At 53.3% G+C, this 19,928-nt stretch overlaps 1 protein-coding gene across 1 annotated transcript in view; it reads left to right on the top strand.

The window, feature by feature from the left end:
• Positions 1-863: 863 nt before the first annotated feature.
• SFRP1 (secreted frizzled related protein 1) overlaps positions 864-19,928 on the top strand; it is a 45,124-nt gene continuing 26,059 nt past the window's right edge. The window contains exons 1-2 of the mRNA XM_082863921.1: positions 864-2,581; positions 7,756-7,833. Coding sequence (XP_082720047.1) covers positions 2,056-2,581; positions 7,756-7,833 — 604 coding nt within the window. The 5' untranslated portion in view covers positions 864-2,055. The remainder of the gene's footprint in view (positions 2,582-7,755; positions 7,834-19,928) is intronic.

Below are 19,928 nucleotides of genomic sequence, written 5' to 3'. Positions count from 1 at the left end.
TGGATCCAGAGGTGACAGGATGTTATCTGCTAACACAACTCTTTGCAATGAGTACGTAAACAGACACATTTGTCTTGGGACTGAGGGCCTGCCTGGAGGAGAGAAAAGGACCCCTACCAAACTGCATTTTTCTCTAACTGCCCCTTGAATCGAGTCACAGTTGCCTGGTTTCCTGAGGTCTATTCTGTGTCTGTGAAGAATGTCTTCCCCAGCTTCTGGGGCTGAGCATTACCAATTGTTTAGGGATTAACCCTTCGCCACCCAAAGTCTTGCTCTCCCGCCATCTCTTTGCCTCCACGCTGCCCCTCTCGTGTTAATGCACCTTTCATTGGCTTAGAAATGACAGGGAAGGTGACCATTGGCAGTTGCTTCCTGTGTGCACAGTGGAATCATCATCTCGTTAGGGGCACCAGGGCTTTAAGAAAATAGCCTCGCTTCTTCAGAAACTCTAGTCGTTTGACTTGGAATGTGTCCATCAAGAAATTTGGTCTGCAGAATCTAAAGCAAGCTTCCCCAGAGCTTTACAAACAAGCTGGCCCAGCAAGGCAGCGCCTCCTCCGGTGTCTGCCTTGAGCCCGGAGCTCTGTGGCCATTTGCCACCTGGGGAGGTGCCACATTGCTCAGATGTGGTCTGCAGCGTTCTTGGCCGCCCTCCACCCCACATTTCAGGACACAAGCAGTGTGGAGACCCAGTTAACCTCAGGAACTGCTGTTGCTGTCTTCTGCCCCTGGGGTCAGTCGTGGTCACACTTCAGGTCCCTGAAGCTTGAGCCTTCCTCTCAGGGTCCCGTTTGAAACATACAAAGAATCCCCAGGAGCTCTGAGGTGGCAGTGGCAGAGGGACTTCATTTCCCGGGGGGCTGGATGGGAAGGATGGGCTGTTTCTGCTAAGACTTCCCTCTTGCCTCCTGCTTTAACAGAACCCCTGGTTTTTGACTTGAAGTTCCTGGGCCAGCTCTGAATGTAGCATGTGTGCCTGAGTGATGGACTTGATATTTACACAAGCCACGCTGATAAGTGCACATGTGTTTTTAATGTTTTGGCTTTCTAGACCACAAACATGTCAATGTGCATATGCGTGCACACACAGACGTGCTCTTGGGCTGGGCCTTGAGTAGGGCTCTTTTTTCTTCTTCTTCTTTTTCTTTTTTTAAACTGTTCTCGCAGAGTTAACACCTTTGTTAGCACCCTTTCCTGCCTCACTGCCTCCGGGTTGTGGGAGGGCCGTCATCCGGTTATCCCACCTGGAAAGGCGCTGCCTTTTTAAGCCAGCAAACAGCCCGGCGACACCTTCGCCTGGCCCTTGCGGGAGCCGAGCCCCACGGGCTGGGGATTGAAAAGCAGACCTCGTTCACCGCAGCCTTCCTGAGCCCCGGTCTGTCGGAAACGGCCCATCTTCGTCTGCAGCCACAGAGAACAACACCGAGGAGGTGGGCTGCTGCATAAAGTTAGGGAAAACTGTTTGGAAAAAAAAAAAAGTCTTGATTATCTCATGGACTTGCAAGTACTGTTAAGGTTCCTTACTTTCCTGCCATCTGACTCAAGTTAACAGCAGCATTAAACATCGTCTTGACCCACCGCACGCTTCTCTTCGTCCCCAGTCTCTCTTCCTTTTTTTTTTTTTTCTTCTTTTTCTCGTTTCCCCCCCTTCTTCCTTCCTTTATTTATTTTTTGGTTTTGTTTTTTAAGGGGTGTTGACCTGCGCTGAGTTCTAGGGAGCCGACCCCTCCCGCCCGCGAGCCGATTGGCCGGCCACGCGGGTGACTGACGGGCGGGCCCGGAGCGCTCGCGGCGGCCGGCGCTGATTGGCCGGCGCGGCTCGGAGGGCTCGGCCGCGGGAGCGCCGGACACTCGGGTCCCGCCGCCTCGGGAGCCGGGCCGCACTCGGGCCGCGCGCTCGCCTCCCCGCGCGAGCTCCCCAGGGTCGCCCCGCCAGCGCCTGGCGCGGGTGCGGACGGCGCCTTTTGTGCCCGGGGGCTCCTGGAAGTTCGCGGCGGGACGCGCGCGGGGAGGCGGCCGAGGACGCCCCGCGTCGCAGGGGCCGGGGCGCCGAGCATGGGCGGCGGGCGCTGGGCCGCGGCGGGCGCGCTGCTGGCGCTGGCCGCCGGGCTGCTGGCCGCGGGCTCGGCCAGCGAGTACGACTACGTGAGCTTCCAGTCGGACGTCGGCGCGTACCAGAGCGGGCGTTTCTACACCAAGCCGCCGCAGTGCGTGGACATCCCGGTGGACCTGCGGCTGTGCCACACCGTGGGCTACAAGAGGATGGTGCTGCCCAACCTGCTGGAGCACGAGACCATGGCCGAGGTGAAGCAGCAGGCCAGCAGCTGGGTGCCCCTGCTCAACAAGAACTGCCACATCGGCACCCAGGTCTTCCTCTGTTCGCTCTTCGCGCCCGTCTGCCTGGACCGGCCCATCTACCCGTGCCGCTGGCTCTGCGAGGCCGTGCGAGACTCGTGCGAGCCCGTCATGCAGTTCTTCGGCTTCTACTGGCCCGAGATGCTCAAGTGCGACAAGTTCCCCGAGGGCGACGTCTGCATCGCCATGACCCCGCCCAACGCCACCGAGGCCTCCAAGCCCCAAGGTGAGGCGGGGGGTTCCCGGGGCTGTCCGCGCTGCGCCCCGGGACTGGGGACGTGCTCTCGGCCGTGCCCGACCGCCTTGAGAGCTACCGGCCCGTCCGAGGTGGTGCCCGGCGGGGCGAGCCCCGCGCGCACCCGGTCCGGGTCCTGGAGCCGCTGTCCTGGGATCCAGTCAACGGTGAAACAAAGCCTTAGCTCTGGCTCCCAGAAGAGCGCTTCTGTCCCTCGCGAGGGAACCGAGTCCCTATCGGAGTTTTGAACCCCCCAGATGGGATGCGCCGGGGGAAAAAAAAGAAAAGCCTAAACCCCAAATCTGGGAAGCTCAGAACGGCCGAGCAAATGCTAAGGTGCAGCTTTGTTTATTTTCTTAGGTTTGAGGAGAATTTTTTTTTTTTTAAAACGCTTTCCTTAGCTAGTCATTCAGCCAAGTAGCTCCAGGACTGGTTCAGAACTGGCCGAGAAGAAAAGTTCAGAAATTGCGAGGCTTTCTGTTTCTCTACCCCTTTCAGTTAACAGCTTCGGGAAGGTTTGGGCGGGGGCGGGATGGAAAGGCTCTTCTCCCTCATTCTTGCATACCCCCTGCTTCTCTCATTTACACAAATCCTCAGGTAATTAGAAAGATAAAATTGTCATTAGCTCAGGGCTCAGCTCCCCTTGGGGAGCGAGGCTCCGCAGATTGGAGGCTTTCCTAACAGCCCCAGGGATGAGCCGGAGGTACTTCTCTGAAACCCCTTCCACTTCAAGGGCAGTTCTTGGTGGGGGTGGGGGGGGAGGAAAAACCATCCCGGGGAGGCAACAAAACAGAACGAAACAAGTTAACAAGCAAATAAACCAAAACAAAACCCCACAGAACAAACAAGCCAACGAAAACAACCCAGCACTGTGGCCTGACTTTTAGAGGAGTGAATTCAACCCCAAATTCTTCGGAAGCGGAGTTGAGGCTCAAAGAGGTGGAGGTCCATACCCAGGGCGCTGAGCAGAGCGGTCCGCATCCCAGGGGCTTTTGAGGAACGGGTTTAGGGTGGGGGGAACCTGCTCATGGCTGACTCAGTTCATCTCCAAGGGATGCCAAAGCACAAAGGTCCTCCGAGGGGCGTACTCCCCAGAGTGAGGGCGGGGTAGTCCCGGGAAAGGGCACCCCGAACTTTGAATGCCTTGGCTTATTCCAGGGAAGGAGGAGGTGGTCCAGAGGGGCGGGTGTGGGGTGGCAGGTCTGGCGGGTGGGCAGGGCAGCGGCCCGCCTGCGGGGGCAAGGTCTGGGTCCCGCTGCTCCCCTTTCCTGGGGGTCTGCACAGAGTTCACCTTCGGGGAGGCGCAGCCCTTTGAGAACGGGAGCCGAGCCGTTACCTGGAGCGGACAAAGCGCTTTGTGTTCTGTCCGCGTGGAACCCACGGGATTTTCCTTCTCCCCGTCGGCACTGCCGGCGGGCAGACTAGCCCAGCCCTGCCCCCGGAGGCCGCGGCCAGCTCTGCTGGGGCTGAGTCCACCCCCAAGTGCCCCTTTCTGGTACAATCAGCGACAGAACACTTCTGAGGGGGAAGCCCTTCTGACGGGAAGGTAGGGGTGCTGGCTGGGCTGCCTACTTGTGAAGGGACGAGCATCCTCCACCTCGATGCCCCAAAGGCAGGGGTGGCGGGGTGGTGGTAGGGGGACCAAACCCAGGCTCTCTTCTTGGAGGCTTCGACTCCTTGGCTGTGTCCCACTTGGCGGCTCCCAAAGTCTGCCCTTTGCACCATCTCCTCTCCTCCCTCCATCCCAGGAGTGCTCAGGTCGTCACCCTCCTGAGACCAGCTGCACACGGACAGTTATGAAGGGACCAGTCCCGTGTGGGACTTGGGACCCGGTTGTCCCCACCGAGTCTTTGGTGACAGGCTCTGGGGGAGGCTTCGCTCCTGCCCAGGACTGCGGCCCCTTAGTGGGAGGGACCCCCTATAGGAGTCAGTTCTCTGGGGCCGAGTGGCCACTGACTGTCAGCTGAGCCCGGAGGTGGGAGGGCTGTGTGTGTGTGTGTGTGTGTGTGTGTGTGTGTGTAGGGCAGGTGGAGACTGGTCCTCGTAACCTTACGGCTGGTGGCTCCAGCATCAGAACTGGTACTTTTGGAGGAGACCAAGTATACATGCCCTACTTTTATTCTTTATTTCTTTTTATTCTGTAAACTTAAAATGGAATTTTCAAAGCAGCGGCATATCTGCATGCCGCAGGCTGGTTTCTGTTCACATACTTGGACAAGCACCGTTTGGGGGTATTGGGCAGGCCTTTGGGGCCGCATGTTATCAAAGATAAACTTGATAATGAGACTGAGTCAAAAGACACCCCCCCACACCCCCAAAAGGCTTCAGCCCAAGCTGCTTCCGCATCTGTTATGGGAGAGGAAAAGTGTGTGTTTGTTTGTTTTCAGGAAAGTTATTTCTAAATCTTGCCCTTGCATTAGACCTGTACATTCCCAGGCCGACAAATTGTCGTTCCTCCTCCCAGCCAGGTTTTACTGATTCAAGCTCTGCGAACGAGCACATACCTTTAGTTTTATTTTGTTGTTGATTAGGCATGTTGTGCGTTAAAACAGCCTGGCTGTTTTAGTCACAGATTGCAGAGGCCACGGTGCACTCATCCTTCCTGGGAGCCTTCCTTAGGGTCCCTTCCCTGTATTGAAGAGCTGGCCAGGGAAGACCTGCTCTGTGTGTGTGTGGGGTGTGTGTGTGTGTGTGTGTGTGCGCGCCGTGTGTGCGCCGTGTGTGTGTGCTGTGTGGGTGTGTGTGTGCCGTGTGCATGTGTGTGTGCGTGCTGTGTGTGTGTGTGCTCTGTGTGTGTGTGTGCTGTGTGTGTGCGTGCGTGTGTGTGTGTGTGCGCGCTGTGTGGGGGTGTGTGTGCCATGTGCATGTGTGCTGTGTGTGTGTGTGCGTGTGTGTGCTGTGTGTGCGTGTGTGTGTGTGCTGTGTGAGTGTGTTCTCTGTGTGTATGTGTGTGTGTGCTGTGTGGGGGTGTGTGCCGTGTGCATTGATTTTTAAAAATCCACTTATTCTTGATTCCAGTGTTGGACTTTCCCGTCCTCTCCCTTAACTACTGATGAAACACAAAACCTTTTGGATTTTGGTTCTTTTGCTTTAAACATTATTTTAAATACACCTTAAAACAGCCATCTAGTTCTGCCTCTCCGATGGACGACTGGGTGGATTTCTCCTGCTCGGGCCGCTCGCAGGGCCCCCCAGCACGAACCAGAGAGGCCACAGATTAATAGCGCCCTACACAGTCTAGAGCTGCTCCCCAGTCGGCTGTGGGTGGGGGCAAGCCGTGCGAACGCGCAGAACTCACTGCAGCCAGCTCCTGCCCGCCTGGGAGACGCTGAGGGCCGAACGTAGCTGAGCCCGGGCCGCCAGTCGGATCGGGGAACTCAGAGCGTCTAGACAAGGTGATGTGAGCGAACAAGGGGAATCCGGTGTTTGTATTCAGATAGTCCTGCCCTGCAGGTTGTTTGGTCAAGGTCACATTCATAGAACTTTGCAACGTGATAACTTCCACTGAAAAAAAATAACCCAAACAAGGAAAGCCCCAAAGCACAGTCCACACTTCCGAAGTAGATACCACGGTCCTTCCCACATTGCGGGATTTCCTTTCCGTTTTTCTCCCCGTGGAAGCAAGAACCATGATGCAAAATTCTGGGTGAGTTTTTCCCTTTTGTCAGAAACACAACCTCTGGAATCCGATCTTAAGTTCTGGCTGAAAAGCACATTTTCAGCATCCGGGCCAAAATATAGCCCCATGGTCTCCTGCTCGGGGTGTGGCTGTGGTTCTTGCTGCAGGACTCTGGATGGAGTGCGGCCCTGGGCACAAAGTAAAGGTGGGACAGGGATCTGTCAGTAAAGACTAAGGTGTACGGCCTCTGCTGCGCCTCGCAGGGACCCTGCTTGGAAGTGGGGCAGGGGGGTCGCGCATCACCTCCCCGGAGCTGGGGACCAGCTGCGTCCTGGGGGCGGCACTGGCCCCGGAGGGCTGTACAGCTCCCTTCTCACCCACCGTGGGAGGCTCTGCCTGTTTCTCTGAGCCATAGAAGTGCTCGAAGGTGAAGGAGATGCCGCCAGAGGAGCCACGAAGACGGAGGGGGAGGAAGAGGATGAAGAGCCTGAGTCGGAGCGAAGGTCACTCAGCACCCCGTCCTCCCTGGGGGTGACCGCTCCCCCCCCCCCCAGCGTGGCCGGGCATGGCCTCCACCAGTGCTGCCGAGGTGGAGGACCCTTAGAATGTGCTCGTGCTTTCCCGCATCATGGATAAAACTCCAAGTTGTCTGATAGATGATGGAGGTGACGGTGGGATGGCGGCGGTGGTGCCAAGCCGCCTTCCCTTCTGGCGATCCCACTAGGCCGCTCTCTCCCTGCCCTTCCACGGAGCCCCCTTACCTCCCAGGGGTCTCTCCAGCATCAGCAGCATTTGGCTGGGAGGACCCGCTGGCCCTGGCCTCCGAGGCCTCCCCCTCCCCCGGGGCCTCAGCTGCCCCCGGTGGCCCCCATCCCTGCAGCACACACACCTCCTCTTCAAAGCCCTTCACAGTGTGAAAACGCCTCCAGAGGGTCTCTCCCATGTCTCGCCAAGTCCTTCCCTTGGGCAGCAGGGCTGGTGCCGTTCCCAGCCCCCACCAGCTTCTCCTGCTTCCCGCCCCTGGCAGGAGCTCGCTGCAATAGCCCTTCTGGGGAGGGGTGTTCAGGGCCTGTGGTTGGAGTTTGTGAGTCGGGCTGATTTTCTTTCTTGGCTCCTGGAGAGCTGGTCGGACGGATCGGCCGTCTTTTGGGGAGTTTGGGAACAGGAAGTGGGCAGGAATCAGAGGGAGGTAGAAAGAACCGGGGGCAAACAACTGGGGTAGAAGTGTTTGGTTACAAGTCAACTTCTCCTAGGGACCCACCACATCCATCAAGCCATGACTCAGGACCCACCCCATCCAGCCCCACATCATATTGGTTTTCATAGTTGTACCATATTCAACAGCTCTAGTCCCCAGATTTTCAAGAAATTATGCGTCTGTTTTGGTCTCCAGGACTCGTCTTTTCTCAAGTTGCCCTATCAGGAATTCCAGAAGACCTTTAACTCCTTCCAGCCTGGTCCCTGGGCTGATCCGGGCCCCAGGGGCAGGTCCTCCCCGCGTTCTACCGCAGTCACTCAGCTCCTGTTCTCCCCTTGCCCTTCCTAGGCACGACGGTGTGTCCTCCCTGTGACAACGAGCTGAAATCTGAAGCCATAATCGAGCATCTCTGTGCCAGCGAGTTTGGTAAGAAAGCGTCCCTGGCCGCCTCCGGGAGGTTGGGCATCCCTGGCTGCTCCCATTCTGCATCCGTGGTGCAGAGCCTGTTGGAGCATCTTTTTGGAGATGTGTATTCTCTCCCTCCATCCTCCCCGGACGGCTGCTGTTCTCAGGCAGATGGAAGGCCAGATAGGATGGGGAACCGGCCGGTTTTTATGAAAGTCAAACTTGGCTTCTGTTCTTCCGTGTGTGGGATCACTCGGCAGGTTTGGGGGGAACTTCTCGAGGAGTGGAGGGAGGCAGGCTTGGGGAGAGCTGTAGAGGAGCTGGGGGAAAGCAGGCGGCTTGGGCTGGCCTCTCGGCACAGCTCTTCTTCCATCCACCCCTAGGTGTCAGCACCACTCTGCCCAGGATCTGGGAGGGGAGTCTCCATGCGCTTAGGGCATTGCCGGGGCGGGCAGGTAGTGGGTGCGGCGGCTCTCAGGTCCTTCCAGGCCAGGAAACTGACAATCCCACAGTGAGGGGTTTTCCTTCCCTTCTTCGCAAATCACTCCGGGCTAAAAGGCAATTCTGGATGAGCACTTGCAGCCCTAGGAGAAGGGCTGGATGTGGCCCCGGGGGCAGATCTCAGGGAGCCTCTCAGGGACGGTCCCCGGTAGTCTGCCCCGCAGAAGACCGAGCTTCACACACCGTGGGAGGCTGTCCTCTGGAAAAGTAGACGTGAACTGCATCCTTTTGAAGGGCCGACTCCCTCCAGCCTGCCTCTATTTTATATGGATGCTGAGAAGTGACTGCCGCCAGGCCTGCTTTGCCAAGGACAGGTTCTCACGATTCTGGCCATTGTGTCCCCGAGGCTGGATTTCTTACAGAATTCCTCCCAGGGAAAGCATGATGGTAGGTAACGTGAATGTTTACGTCCATCCAGGGCTACCTACTCCGGGTTTTCACTAACCAAGCATAATAAAGTACGTGAAAGGTCCTCGTGCTGGCAAAGTGCCGTGTTGGAGAGCTGCACACGTGTATGTGCGCACTTGTAAGCTGAAGGAAATGGTACATGTGACAGGTGTAGTCTCAGGTATTTGTCATTGTGACTGAAGGCGGGAAGTGGCGAATTCTGACCCTTTGCCACGGAGAGCTTCTTGAGAATGCACACGTTTTCTAGTGCCCTATTTCTGCATTGAGTATCTCTCCCTGCCTTCTTGGTTCTTGGTGAATGACCGCTGGGACGATTTCGTCTCCCAAGCATTCCACTGCTTGTGTTTGAGTCACATCCTTTGTTCTGGTTGCTGGTTCATTGTTCTGGTTCATTTTAAATGAACTCAGATAAATTGTAGAGGGACCTGCAGCAGTGTTCCCGAACTCTGATGACCCTTCCATCTGACGGCGGTGACACTTGCTTGTTGAGGCTCACACCCTTGCTCCATCAAGGGGAGCCCAACGCCCGGCGAGGCTGGCGGGTCTCTGCGGCAGAGTCTGCGCGGCCCCAGCCTGTCCGAGTCACAAGCTTTCCTTCCACAAACGGCGCGAGATTCCTTCCCAAAGAGGCATTTGGGCATCGAGAAAAAGGCCAGAAATAAAATCTCTCAGAAGTCCTGATGAGAAGCCTTTTGCTGCGTGATTGGGGGGGTGGGGGGGTGACAGGAAGAATCTCCTCGGATGTGGCTGTTATCCCGAAGCATCCTTCCTTGCGGGGGGCCGGAGGCAGTGTGGATAATACTCAGGGGCCGCCTTTAGATTTCACTGACCCTCTTCCGATAGTATAAATCACCACACTCACTTTTAGAAGTCGACTCCCTGACGTTTCAGCAACTCCAGGCAATCGTATTAGAGCCCACTCTGAAAGGTAATATATTAGCTGATGTTCTACGTTCAGATGACTTCTCCCGGGATGACTTCTCCCGGGACTGCGTGTGCGGAGGACGCGACTCAGATTCAGTGTGTCCAGTCATTGACTGAGCCACGCGTCCAGTCAACATTTCTTGAGTGCAGAGCTCTGTGCTAGATACCGTGTCCTCAAATACGGACCTAGAATAGACGAAAATTTCATTAAAGAAATTTCTTCACCCCGACCAAACACGAATCAGTGATTTCCTAGAGAATCGTGGTGTCATAGAACCCACCGCCTGAAGGGGGCGCCGTGGAGACTCCAGGCGAAGGATGTTCGGCAGTCGTGAGAAGAGAATCCGCACCTTCTCGGTCAGATTCTCAGTAACCCACCAATCTGCTTTTGTTGGGGGCTTTAGTGGCAACTCGTTAAACTAGAGCCGTTCGCTAGACATGGGCTGAAGAAGCAAACCTTGGGAAAGAATTTGAGTGTGAAGGTTGACCTTTGGGTGAAGGGGAAAGGTGTGGAGGGGGCTGCGGTAAGCCTACTGGGGAGGGACATCCTCTCCCTGCGGCAGTGGCTCCCTGCGTGCAGGCGCCAGGGGTGTATCTTATTTTAATAACCAGTCAGGGCCTGGGCAATCTGATTGGCTGTTTGGGACTGTGTTCCTTTCGCCGGGAGATTATCTCCTTCTTGAGTTCCTAGAACTTTTGAATTCTCCTGGATCCTCCAGGTCATCCTATCAAGTCCACTTATTTCACAAATAAGGCGTCTGACTTGCCCCACTGGAGTTCTTTTACTCGCTGTCACGCTGCCTTCCCCCCTTAAGAGAAGATGAACAGCCGCTGGGCTCCCTCCTGGAGCATTTATCTCCTCCTTGCTTGGGTGTCCTGGACGCCAGGCTTCTTTATCTGAATGCAGGAGAGACTTTTATGGGTTTTCTGTGTGTCATGGTATCATAAGGCAGTAAATAGGATTTTTTTTTCCTCTCTCTCTCTCTCTGCAGGGGCTGAGCTCAGCTCTGCCCTTCTCGGCACCCTGGAGAATGCAGCCTTGTTGAGAAACTTGTTTCCTAGCTCAGCTCATTTCAAGTAAGGGAGGTAGTCAGCCACGCTGATGGGATTCAGTTAAGAGACAAAGAAATGCAGCAGGGCAAGCTGACACACAACAGAGAAGAAAAAGAATGCTTTACTCCCTACTCCAGGGATCAAACTTTGCTTTAAGCGGCCCTGACATCCCCTGTGGGAAGACATCAGGTTGTTGGAAGGCTCCCTGGGAACTCCAGGAACAAGGGGTGCTTTCCTTCTGGGTCAGCACGCCCTCGCCCTCTCCTGCCTGTGCGTCCTCAGACCCCTGCCGCCCCCGTGGAGCTGGGCCTGCCCGGCCTATCACCGGCTCCCCGGGCGGCACAATTTTTAAAAAAATTATTTATTTATTTTTGGCCGTGTTGGGTCTTCGTTGCTGCGCGTGGGCTTTCTCCTAGTTGCAGTGAGCGGGGGCTACTCTTCTATGCAGTGCGCGGGCTTCTCATTGCGGTGGCTTCTCTTGTTGCGGAGCACGGGCTCTAGGCGCGTGGGCTTCAGTAGTTGTGGCACGAGGGCTCAGTAGTTGTGGCGCACGGGCTTAGTTGCTCCGCAACATGTGGGATCTTTCCGGACCAGGGCTCGACCCCGTGTCCCCTGCATTGGCAGGCGGATTCTTAACCACTGCGCCGGGCGGTGCATTTTTAACTCTCTGGCAGGTCTGCTTGGTTCTCTCCACCCCTGCACTGTACCTCCTCAGTTCAGAGCACATATTCTGCCCCCAGCAGGGAAAAGCCTCAGTAGAAACACCTGTGGGCTGATGCTCAGGAATGCAGCTGGATCAGCCTGGATCAAGCACCAGATGTGTGACGGCCAGAAGTTAGACGGTGCAAAGTCTGTGGATTCAACATGGCGGCCAGGCTGCCTGCTGGGCTTCAATGAGAACACCGGCCCTGCTGCTTGTTTTCTCTCTGCTTTTCCTGCTCCATGACAGCAGGGTGCAGCTGTTCTCCCTTCGACGGGTCAATATATTATTTGCAAGCTGCCACACTAATAATCCTGCTGTTAACAACTCAGCACCCATAACTGTCTTTCCTTCAGCTCAGCTTATCCCAGGGATGGGGGATCTGATTTATAATGGCTGTGCGGTTAGGATCCTGCCTCTGGCCACTCTCTGTAGCTTCTGGATCTGTAAACACCCTTGAGCTTTCCTGGTAGAAATGTGTGGGATAATATACTTCTGCTAAGACAGTTCAGAGCTTCCTCTTGTACTGGCTTCTCCTCTTTTTTTTTTTGAGAGTTCAGGTTCTCCTTTTTTTTGAGTTCAAGTGGCCACTTCCTTAGCCCAGTATTTTCTGGTTGTGGAAAAAGATTTCTTGGCCCCTAGGAATTTTCCTTGCCTTCTGGAAGTATTTTTTTCCCTGTTTATATGTTTCCTCATAAAGAGTAAAACTGTACACTGCAACACTAAACTGAGTCAAAGAGGAAAGAGAAGAAAATTGGCTCTCACCATTAGTGTTTGGGAGTATTTCCTAGAAGAAGCATTCTCGGCGGTTTCTGGACCTTCACTAATTTGTTCTCGCTCTGGCTCACTCTGCTTTCAAGGTGTTTTGGCTGGGCTGCTGTTTGGAGGTGCATTGTTTGATTTCTTGCAAAAAGGAGGCTCAGCCTTTCCAAACTAAACCTTGGGTTTCCTCCCACAGAGGAGGAGACGGTAGCTGCCAGCACGGTAATTGCAACATCCGTAAGCTGCTTGAGAGCAGAATCTGTCTCTGATACCATATTTTACCTAACGGTAAGACACCCATTGATCGCGGGATACACCATCCATCACGGGAGATGCCCCACCCACAGAGAAAACATACTTCACATTAAAATGTGAAGAGAATCTGTGTCTTAGAGTGAACAAAACAAGGCCTGTGTGTAGTTAAATCGTCCTTGGTATGGTGTCTTATCCGCGGTAGGCATAAAATAAAAGTTCGTTGGACGTGTGTGTGAATGACAGTGTGTGGGCAAGGTAGGGAGATGGAAATTTGCCTTTTTTTTTTTTTTTGAGTGGTTTAATTTCCGGTTTATTTTCTGTTAAAGTAACTACAACCTGGTTTTATGTTGCATCATCTTAAAATTCACAAAGATGAATAATATAGGAATTTTTAAATCCAAAAATATTATAATAGTACGCATCTGAGTACAAATCCTAGATTTTCTACAGTGTGCATGGAAATGCCTTTCCTTAATGTTCACAGTTGTTAAATGGGAACGAGTACATTTATATCACAAGGTTAGGTTGTATTTAAGTGAGAAAAACAATGTAAAAATTATGTAATATTAAAATGTTCCCAGATGACTAGCAATTGGGATAATTTAGACTTACTTTTTAACTTATGGTATGGGTCGCCTGTTTTTGACCTAACCATTGTATATCCTCCTTTTTCACTATTATCCCATTCCACTAGTACTTATGGAAAACCGGTGAATAGACGGTATTATTCTGGCAGTAGATGCACCTTGTAGGCAAAAAGTAACAGAGCACTGGTTTTATTTTGTTTTCCAGTTTTCTTTCTTTTTTTTTTTAATGAAGTATAGTTGATTTACAATGTTGTGTTAATTTTGGCTGTACAGCAAAATGATCCCGTTTTATATATATATACATCTTTTAATATTCTTTTCCATTATGGTTTATTATAGGATATTAAATATAGCTCTCTGTGCTATACAGTAGGACCTTGTTGTTTATGGCTTTCCTTTTTTTGTAAAAGGAGAAAACTTCTTCCCAAACGAGTATGTGTAACTTGTTTATTAAATTCGAGGGAAACTGCATCCCTGTTTTGGGTGACTGAGTGTATATGTTCAAAAAAAAAAAAAAAAGCCCTAATATCTAGAAATCTAGTTCAGTCAAAGTAAAATTAAATAGACATAGAGGAAGGAACTGTAACCCCGGGGTGGAGTTGGTAGGCTGAAAACAACTGGTTTTTATTGTCAGTGAAGGTCTCTAAAATACACAGCCCATCCACGGATCTGGAAATAGTTGGAAGGAGCTGTATGGCATTTCCCATTCAGGGAAACACGGGGTCAGAGCTTTAGGTGCCCTGGAAATGCCACTCCCAGCTCGTGGCCTGTGGCCCATCCTAAATCCTTTGCCCGTGATGGGGGTGGCTTGTTCCGTGCAGAGACCACTGCTGAACGCTTGAGGGCTTTGAAGCCCTCCAGTGGGCTGGGTGGGTCATGGTGGCGATTCCACGGCCTCCCAGTGAAGAGCTGGGGGCCTGGCTGGGGGAATCAAGCCCCGGGCAGTTCGGGCCGAGATCCCATGGGGACCACTCTGCGCGCTGAAGCCATGTTGAGGCTCCGCGAGGAAAAGCTGGGAAAAGAGCCAAGTTTCCCCCTCCGGTGAGCACTCTCTGCGCATTTAATTCTCTCTTGGCTGTGCCTGGCAGGAAGATTCTTAGATAAGGCAAATGCCAATAGGAACACTTTTCTTCAGCATATTTGGCCCTGGGAAAGGACCCAACAACCCAGGATCCACGGGTGGAGGCGGCTCCCCTGGAGCTGAGTTCATTTCTCCCTCTGCCCCTATATGTGCGCCGGGCAACACTGGGAAATCTCAGAACCTCTCCAGGCCTCGGCTTCCCCGCGAGGTGACACTAATACCCAGCATCGGTTTTCGTGAGGAGCAGATGAGCTCGTGTAAGGAGCCCAGCCCTGGGCCCCGCACACCCGCTGGACTCACTACCTGTTCATCCTGGGGGTCTTGGCAAGGACGGGCGGCCCAGCCCTCCGTTCCCAGCAGACGAGGCCTCCCTTCTCTAGAGGAGCAGGGTGCGCAGCTCCAAGGCTCTCAGTTGACACCTCTCCGGAGCCGAATCCTGTTTCCAGCCCTTCCCTGTCTCACATCCTGCTGGAGTCGTTGCTTTCTTTGACCCAAGACACGTGGCGGGGTGGGGGGGGGCATGTGACTGCTCCCTCTTTGTCGATGAGTCCAGCTCCGAAGAGGTTATTCCTTGGGACGGTCAGTTGCCAGACCGCGGGGTTTGGGTGCCCTTTGACGCGCCCTCCAACCTGCCATTCCGTGATTCTCCTGTTGAGTGGCCCCGCCTCACTGCCTTCCCCTCCTTTTTAAAAAAAAAAACTTATTGTGATGAAATATACATGACATAAGATGTACCCTTTTTTTTTTTTTTTTTTTTTTTGCGGTACGCGGGCCTCTCACTGTTGTGGCCCCTCCCGTTGCGGAGCACAGGCTCCGGACGCGCAGGCTCAGCGGCCATGGCTCACGGGCCCAGCCACTCCGCGGCATGTGGAATCCTCCCTGACCGGGGCACGAACCCGTGTTCCCTGCATCGGCAGGCGGACTCTCAACCACTGCGCCACCAGGGAAGCCCAGATGCACCCTTTTAATCCTTTTTAGGTGTACAGCTCAGTGACGTTAAGCGCATTCACACTGTTGTGCCGCCATCGGCACCATCCATCTTTGGCGATTTTTCTTCATCCCAAACTGAAACCCTGCACCCAAACGCTAACTGCCCTCCTCCTTCCCCCCAGTTCCCAGGAACCGCCACTGTACTCTCTGTCTCTGACTTTGACTATTCCAGGTACCGCGTGTAAGTGGAAGCCTGCACTGTTTGTCCTTTTGTGTCTGGCTTATTTCACTTAGCATCATGTCCTCCTTATCATTTGATGTGTATATAAACGGTCATGGAGAAGGGAAGCCAAGGGAAGGGTTTACCCTCAAGTTCACCTCTGTTCCCTGGAGGCTTTCTGGGGGTGGGTGGAGAAGGAGGGGCGTAGCGGATGAGCTGAGACAAGGGGGGCTGCTCGCGCATTTCTCTGGGCGCTGCTTTGCTCCTCCGTACCCCTTTGTCATTCTGAAGATCTGCTGAGCTGGATGGGACCTCAAAGATCAGCCAGTGCAGGGCGCTCAGCTTACAGATGGAGGAAAATAAGACTCAGATAAAGGAGTTAGTCATCAGATTGCCCAAGGCCACTCTGCCTGGCATCCCTTACCGGTTTTGTTCCCAGCAGCTCCTAGCTGGGTAGCCAGTCTGGATTCCACACCCTTCTTCCTTCATGTCCCCTCATGCCCATCACGTTCCCATCCTGCCAGGAATGGGAGACGAGGCTCTCTGGGAAGGGGCCCTGGATGCTCTCAGAGTTTGCCGGGTATAAATGGACTGATGCCTGTGCCTGACACAGGGAAAGAGCTCGGCGATCGTTGGTTTCTTTGTGGAGGGGCAGGCGGTGCTGTTGCATAGAAAGAACATAGGCTTCAGGCCAGACAGACTTGGATGAAATCCCACCCTTATAAGCTGAGCGGCCACGAGAAAGTCTCTTAACCTCTCTGAGCCTGTCTCTATCACCTGTGGATGGTGATTCCTGTGTGAATGTGTTGGGAGGAGAATTGGGTCAGTCAAGCATGTTCAGTTCCTGGAACATGGCGCCTGCTCCAGCCATAGCCATTATTATCTCTTCTTATTGGAAAGAATTGTTTCAGGATGGAAACTGGCCTCGGTAGGAGGATGCAAGCACTAATAAAACCAGCTTGCTTGGCACAAAATGTTAGGAAATGGAATGGAATGTCCTGATGAATTTCTGGTTAGTAGAGGATTAAACTGGAGAAATCTTTTACAAACCCCACTGGGGAAAACTTTAAAAGGCTGATGAGGCTTCAAGGTGCTGAAGTTCACAAAACCAAAACCAAACCAAAACCAAACCAAAAGCAACCCTATAAATACCAGAAGTTAGACAGTCGGTGCTTTAGTGAAATGACACCCTAAAGTCACTGTAAAAACTGGAAGTCATCGGACAGTGATGACCGCAGAATACGTAGAGCTTGGACTGAGTATTTGCTGATTCTAGGACACGCCCACTGAACTTTGTCCTTTTGTTTTTGAGTGATTTTTAGAATCTTATTCCTGATATGAGTTTTTCTGCTCACAATTTATTGGGTCTAAGAGAGACCTTAGAGGCGTCCGTGTTGTCCCCTTCTCCCAGGCACTGACTCTGGGGCAGTTTTCACGTTTTTTCCAGCAGCTGTGATATTTGTGATATGCACTCCCGTGAGCCAAAGAAATAGGCCATATTCAGAAGCAAGTGAGCATTTAAGTATTGGCAGGTTTCTTCCAGTTTTTCAGAAATGAGCCAGAAGCTCCAATCTGTATTTATTTTTCGAAGGAGAGCAAATGGCCAAAGAGATGTCAGGCCCTCGCCCTGCCCCAGCCTGCTTGGAGCAGCCAATTAAACATGCATTAGCTTTGGAAGGCTTCTCAAAGCCCTATAGATTGCACTTGAAATCTTTGTTTAGTCTTTCAGGAACACTGTCACATGGATGATTTATCAAAGAAAGTTGTTTATCTGCCAGTAAAATAAACTCTGGGCCTGTTCAGACGAAGATTTCCCGTGAATTTCTACCAAGGTAAACACTGGTAACTGGCAGATTGCAAATTCTGTGTGAAAGCCAGACGCATACAATAAATATTTGAGCTACAGATTTGCTGTGTCAGAGGCCCGGCCTGTCACCAGCACTGTCACTCCCGCCGTGCCCCGGAGGACCTGGCCCTGCAGCCGGGCCGGTGGGCTGCCAGGCCCAAGGACTGGCAGGGCCCCTGTGTGCCGGAGCTGCCCCTGCTGCGTGGGCCTCCCTGGGCTCGAGTGCCACTGAGTGTGGCACAGGGAACTTCCTGGTTCAGAGGGGGCAAGCCTCAGTCCGGCTTCCCTCTGCATCACACCGACAGCCCGTCCAAAAGTGGCCACCTTAGTTTTCTTTGCAAATAGACGTTTGTTGAACTAAATTGGCAGGAGGCTGGGGCGTGTTGAATGATTTGGGAGCTGAGGCCGGGGCATGGTGGTCGGGGGTGAAATCACCTTGAAGATTCTGCTGAGTTTGAAGGATGGGGGCAGAGGGCTGAGATGCTTTCCCAGGGTCTCTGGCTCTGCTCGTTGGGGGTTGTGAGAGCTCCGTTTAGGAATAAAGGGGGAAGATCCAGCCCTGTGAGGGTGGCACAGGCACGTGTGCCCAGGACCTGTCTGAGGGAGGGAGGGAATGAACGGATGAATGGTGATGCTGGAATGAGAGGAAACGGAGCCTTCCAGGTCTTTCTGAGGGAGATAGTGCGGCACTATCTAGAGTGGCTTTTCAGGGAGGGGCTGCTGGGTAATATACTGCTTGTTCTCAGACAGCCCTGGAGCCTGGAGCTTCTGGGTCACCCTGGTCTTGGGGTCCTCATGGAAGGCTGTGTTTGAAGGGGTTTGTGGGTACCACCTCTTATTTAGGCACCATCCTGGGTCCTGCTCATCCTGATTTCCTTGGTGGGTCAGGGAGGGGAAGCAAGGACCCTAGAAGAGATGATGTCACCTGCGAGGGCTTTGGGGGTCGGGGTCAGGGCTCACGTTTGAGGATGGAGAGGAAACGGTGTTGGTCTTTCACGGCTGGGGGAGCCGTGGGTGTGTAACGCCCTAGGGATTTATGTGCAGGTAACGGATGCTTGCCGGCCTGCGGGTATTTAGGGGAATAAAGGAGTATTTCTTCAGGGCAGGAATTAAGGGAAATCCTTTACAACAGTTTCTGAAAGGATGTCTGTGAGTTGGAAAGAGATGCCGAAATAGGACTTTGGCAGAGGGAAACATTAGGAACCAGCTTCCCTAAACGACGCTCTGTCTCATTCAGGCAGGAGAACCAAGAGGGATTTTCTTCCGTCAGCATTTTCCCTGGGACGTTTCCTTCTGGGAGTTCCTCAGACGTGCTCTCTGCTCTTTGTGAGCCCTTTGAAAATGAGTTCACACTGCTGTGTCTCTCACTGCAAATCCAGCTGGCTTCTGGAGACGGCTTTAGGGCTGAAGGAAGTCCCCACCTCCGTGGCTATGGCCGCAGAGCTAGAATCGGGGCCTGGAATAAGCACGTGAAACCCTTCAGGCTCCACTGGGGCCTCTTGGACCCAGGTCTGTGCCTGTGGCAGGGACGACCTGTGCTCCTTCCTGTGGTCTCAGCTCCGCATCAAGTCCTGAACAGATCTGAGGGCCTGGAGGATGAGGCAGGCCGGAGCCAGGCTTGTCAGTCCCTGTTCTCTTGCTTTAGTGCCGGGTTCCAGCTCTCAGGCCTGTAGGAGGGCAGGGTCTCCCGCGGGGGTTGGATACATCCAGGGCGGCTCCCTAGAGGAGATGGAGGTTAATGGAGAAATTCAAGGAAGGCATCCTGGTGTCAGGAGGTGAGGGCTGGGAAAGGAGTTAAGACTCAAAACAAATAGTACTTTAAAAAAATTTTTTTTAAATTTATTTTATTGAAGTATAGTTGATTTACAATGTTGTGTTAATTTCTGCTGGACAGCAAAGGGACTCAGTTGTACATATATATATACGTTCTTTTTCATATTCCTTTCCATTATGGTTTATCACAGGATATTGAATACAGTTCCCTGTGCTCTACAGTAGGACCTTGTTGTCCATCCATTCTCTATATAATAGTTTGCATCTGCTAATCCCTAACTCCCACTCCATCCCTCCCCCACCCCCTCCCCCTTGGCAACCGCAAGTCTGTTCTCTGTGTCTGTGAGTCTGTTTCTGTTTCATGGATACGTTCATTTGTGTCATATTTTAGATTCCACATATAAGCGAGATCATATGGTATCAAATAATACTTCTTAAGTTGACAAAACCTGGTTCAGGTAAATCCGCACAGGTAGAGAAGGTCATCTGTTGGTTCAGGCAGCTGACTCGGCGTCCTGTTAGGACTCGCTCCGGCTGAAACCCAGGGACTCAAGGGCTGAGTTGAGGTGTGAGGAAGGAGGTGGTTTTTCTGATTCCAGGTTCCCCGCTGGTAGCATGCTGGGGCCCCAGACGGAGCAACAGCCGGAGGGAGCAGGTGTGTTCCAGGGGTGACCCAACCAGCATGTCTGTGGGTCCGAGTCAGGGATCCTGCCAGCGGGGCATGGCTGCAGGGGGAGTGTGGCAGTCTGCCCTGGGCAACTGAGCCTACGAAGACAGCCTCTAACTTCATGTCAACTACTGCGGCTTCCATGAAAGGGAGGGGGCTGACTAGAGAGAGTCATGGCCTGGCCTTCGTTCTGAGATGCGGAGGCTCGGATGCCCACAGCGTGCCAGGTGCCAGCTAGCACCCAGCCTCTAGGGTGACAGCTCCTTTACTCTTGGCATGCATTCGTTTAAAAACAGGCATATGACGTGTGCGTGTGTTTTCTTTTGAAAAGTCTAACGATCGCAGAAGGTGGGCAGGCTTGCACAGATTTGATCCTACAGACGATTGTTGGGCTTCTGCTGAGGACACG

The sequence above is a fragment of the Leucopleurus acutus genome, assembly GCF_964270905.1.
Source record: "Leucopleurus acutus genome assembly, chromosome: 21".
Taxonomy (NCBI): domain Eukaryota; kingdom Metazoa; phylum Chordata; class Mammalia; order Artiodactyla; family Delphinidae; genus Leucopleurus; species Leucopleurus acutus.
The sequence above is the reverse complement of the archived record's forward strand: the minus strand, read 5'-3'. Positions and strand labels throughout refer to the sequence as shown.